Here is a 1,019-nt window from a genome sequence, read left to right as displayed (position 1 = left end):
CTAAACTTCAACACATTTAACAGTAGTAATGCCAAATGAGAACACAGGGCCAGAGAAACAGGCACCATGATACTCTGCTGAAGTATGTAAACCAGAGCAACTTTTCCAAGGGCACTTTAGCAATAGATATCAAGTACCTTAATCAGTCTCTTGGACCATGTTTTGTGAATGATTACAATGACTATAGTGTCTCACTAATTCAAATTAATTGGGTGAAGAGTATGTAATAGAATGATAGATACATGTAAAATACATTTATAGGGAATGAGATATGAGTACTCTCCAGGATACCCAGGCAATTGTGACAAAGATCATATCATCTTCTTTGTCATATGTTTCTAATTAGTAAATATTCTTTGGGCAAGAATATTTTTAGTTTGGAAAAATAACCATAGGCACTATGAGACTCAGTAGCTTCTCTGAAGTAGCTCAATCTTTACTTCTGTTATCACAATTGCTTATTTAATAAACACTATTCTTGCCCATAGAATAAAAGGAATATTTTGTTCAATTCAAATAATCCAAGATTCTATGTGACTTATAAAGACCAGTTCCAAGGAGACTTTGGTGGCTCTTTTATTCCTGCAATGAAATTCTGAAGTTGGCCATGCATGGAGGACATTTGAGCAGTTGGAGGAGCAAGGTTCCAAGTAGGTGTGGGGCATCTCTGATGTTCAATTCTTACCGTCTGCGATGAAGTGCTCAGGGACATGCAGAGTCACCTTCACAGTGAGTGGACAAGACATCTGGCTGCCACACACCATGGCTAGGATGCAGGAGCTTACAGCAATCAGCGTCAGGGCCGTCTTGTTCACTGGGCTTTTCAGTAAACCTAACAACATAAGCACACACAAAAACATACAATTCATTGAGGCCAGCAAATGGGCATGGCACAGAGATTGGCAATCCTCTTATTTTTCAGACGAGAAGATGGAAAGAGAGACCACGTTTCTCAACCTCTGCTCTTGCAGTGATGCCTCAGTGGCCCCTTGTTGGGTCCTGATCTAACTCTAACTCTA

The 1,019-nt window shown here is 39.9% G+C and overlaps 1 protein-coding gene across 1 annotated transcript in view; it reads right to left on the bottom strand.

The window, feature by feature from the left end:
• The window catches only part of ASTN2 (astrotactin 2), a 1,259,674-nt gene that overhangs the window by 755,902 nt on the left and 502,753 nt on the right, over positions 1-1,019 (bottom strand). Inside the window, exon 7 of the mRNA XM_042780380.1 lies at positions 686-832. Coding sequence (XP_042636314.1) covers positions 686-832 — 147 coding nt within the window. The remainder of the gene's footprint in view (positions 1-685; positions 833-1,019) is intronic.

This window comes from Orycteropus afer, unplaced genomic scaffold, assembly GCF_000298275.1.
Source record: "Orycteropus afer afer isolate SDZICR_OR568_19922 unplaced genomic scaffold, OryAfe1.0 scaffold00037, whole genome shotgun sequence".
NCBI classification, from domain to species: domain Eukaryota; kingdom Metazoa; phylum Chordata; class Mammalia; order Tubulidentata; family Orycteropodidae; genus Orycteropus; species Orycteropus afer.
Note: the sequence above shows the minus strand (reverse complement) of the source record. Positions and strands in the feature narration are given on the sequence as shown.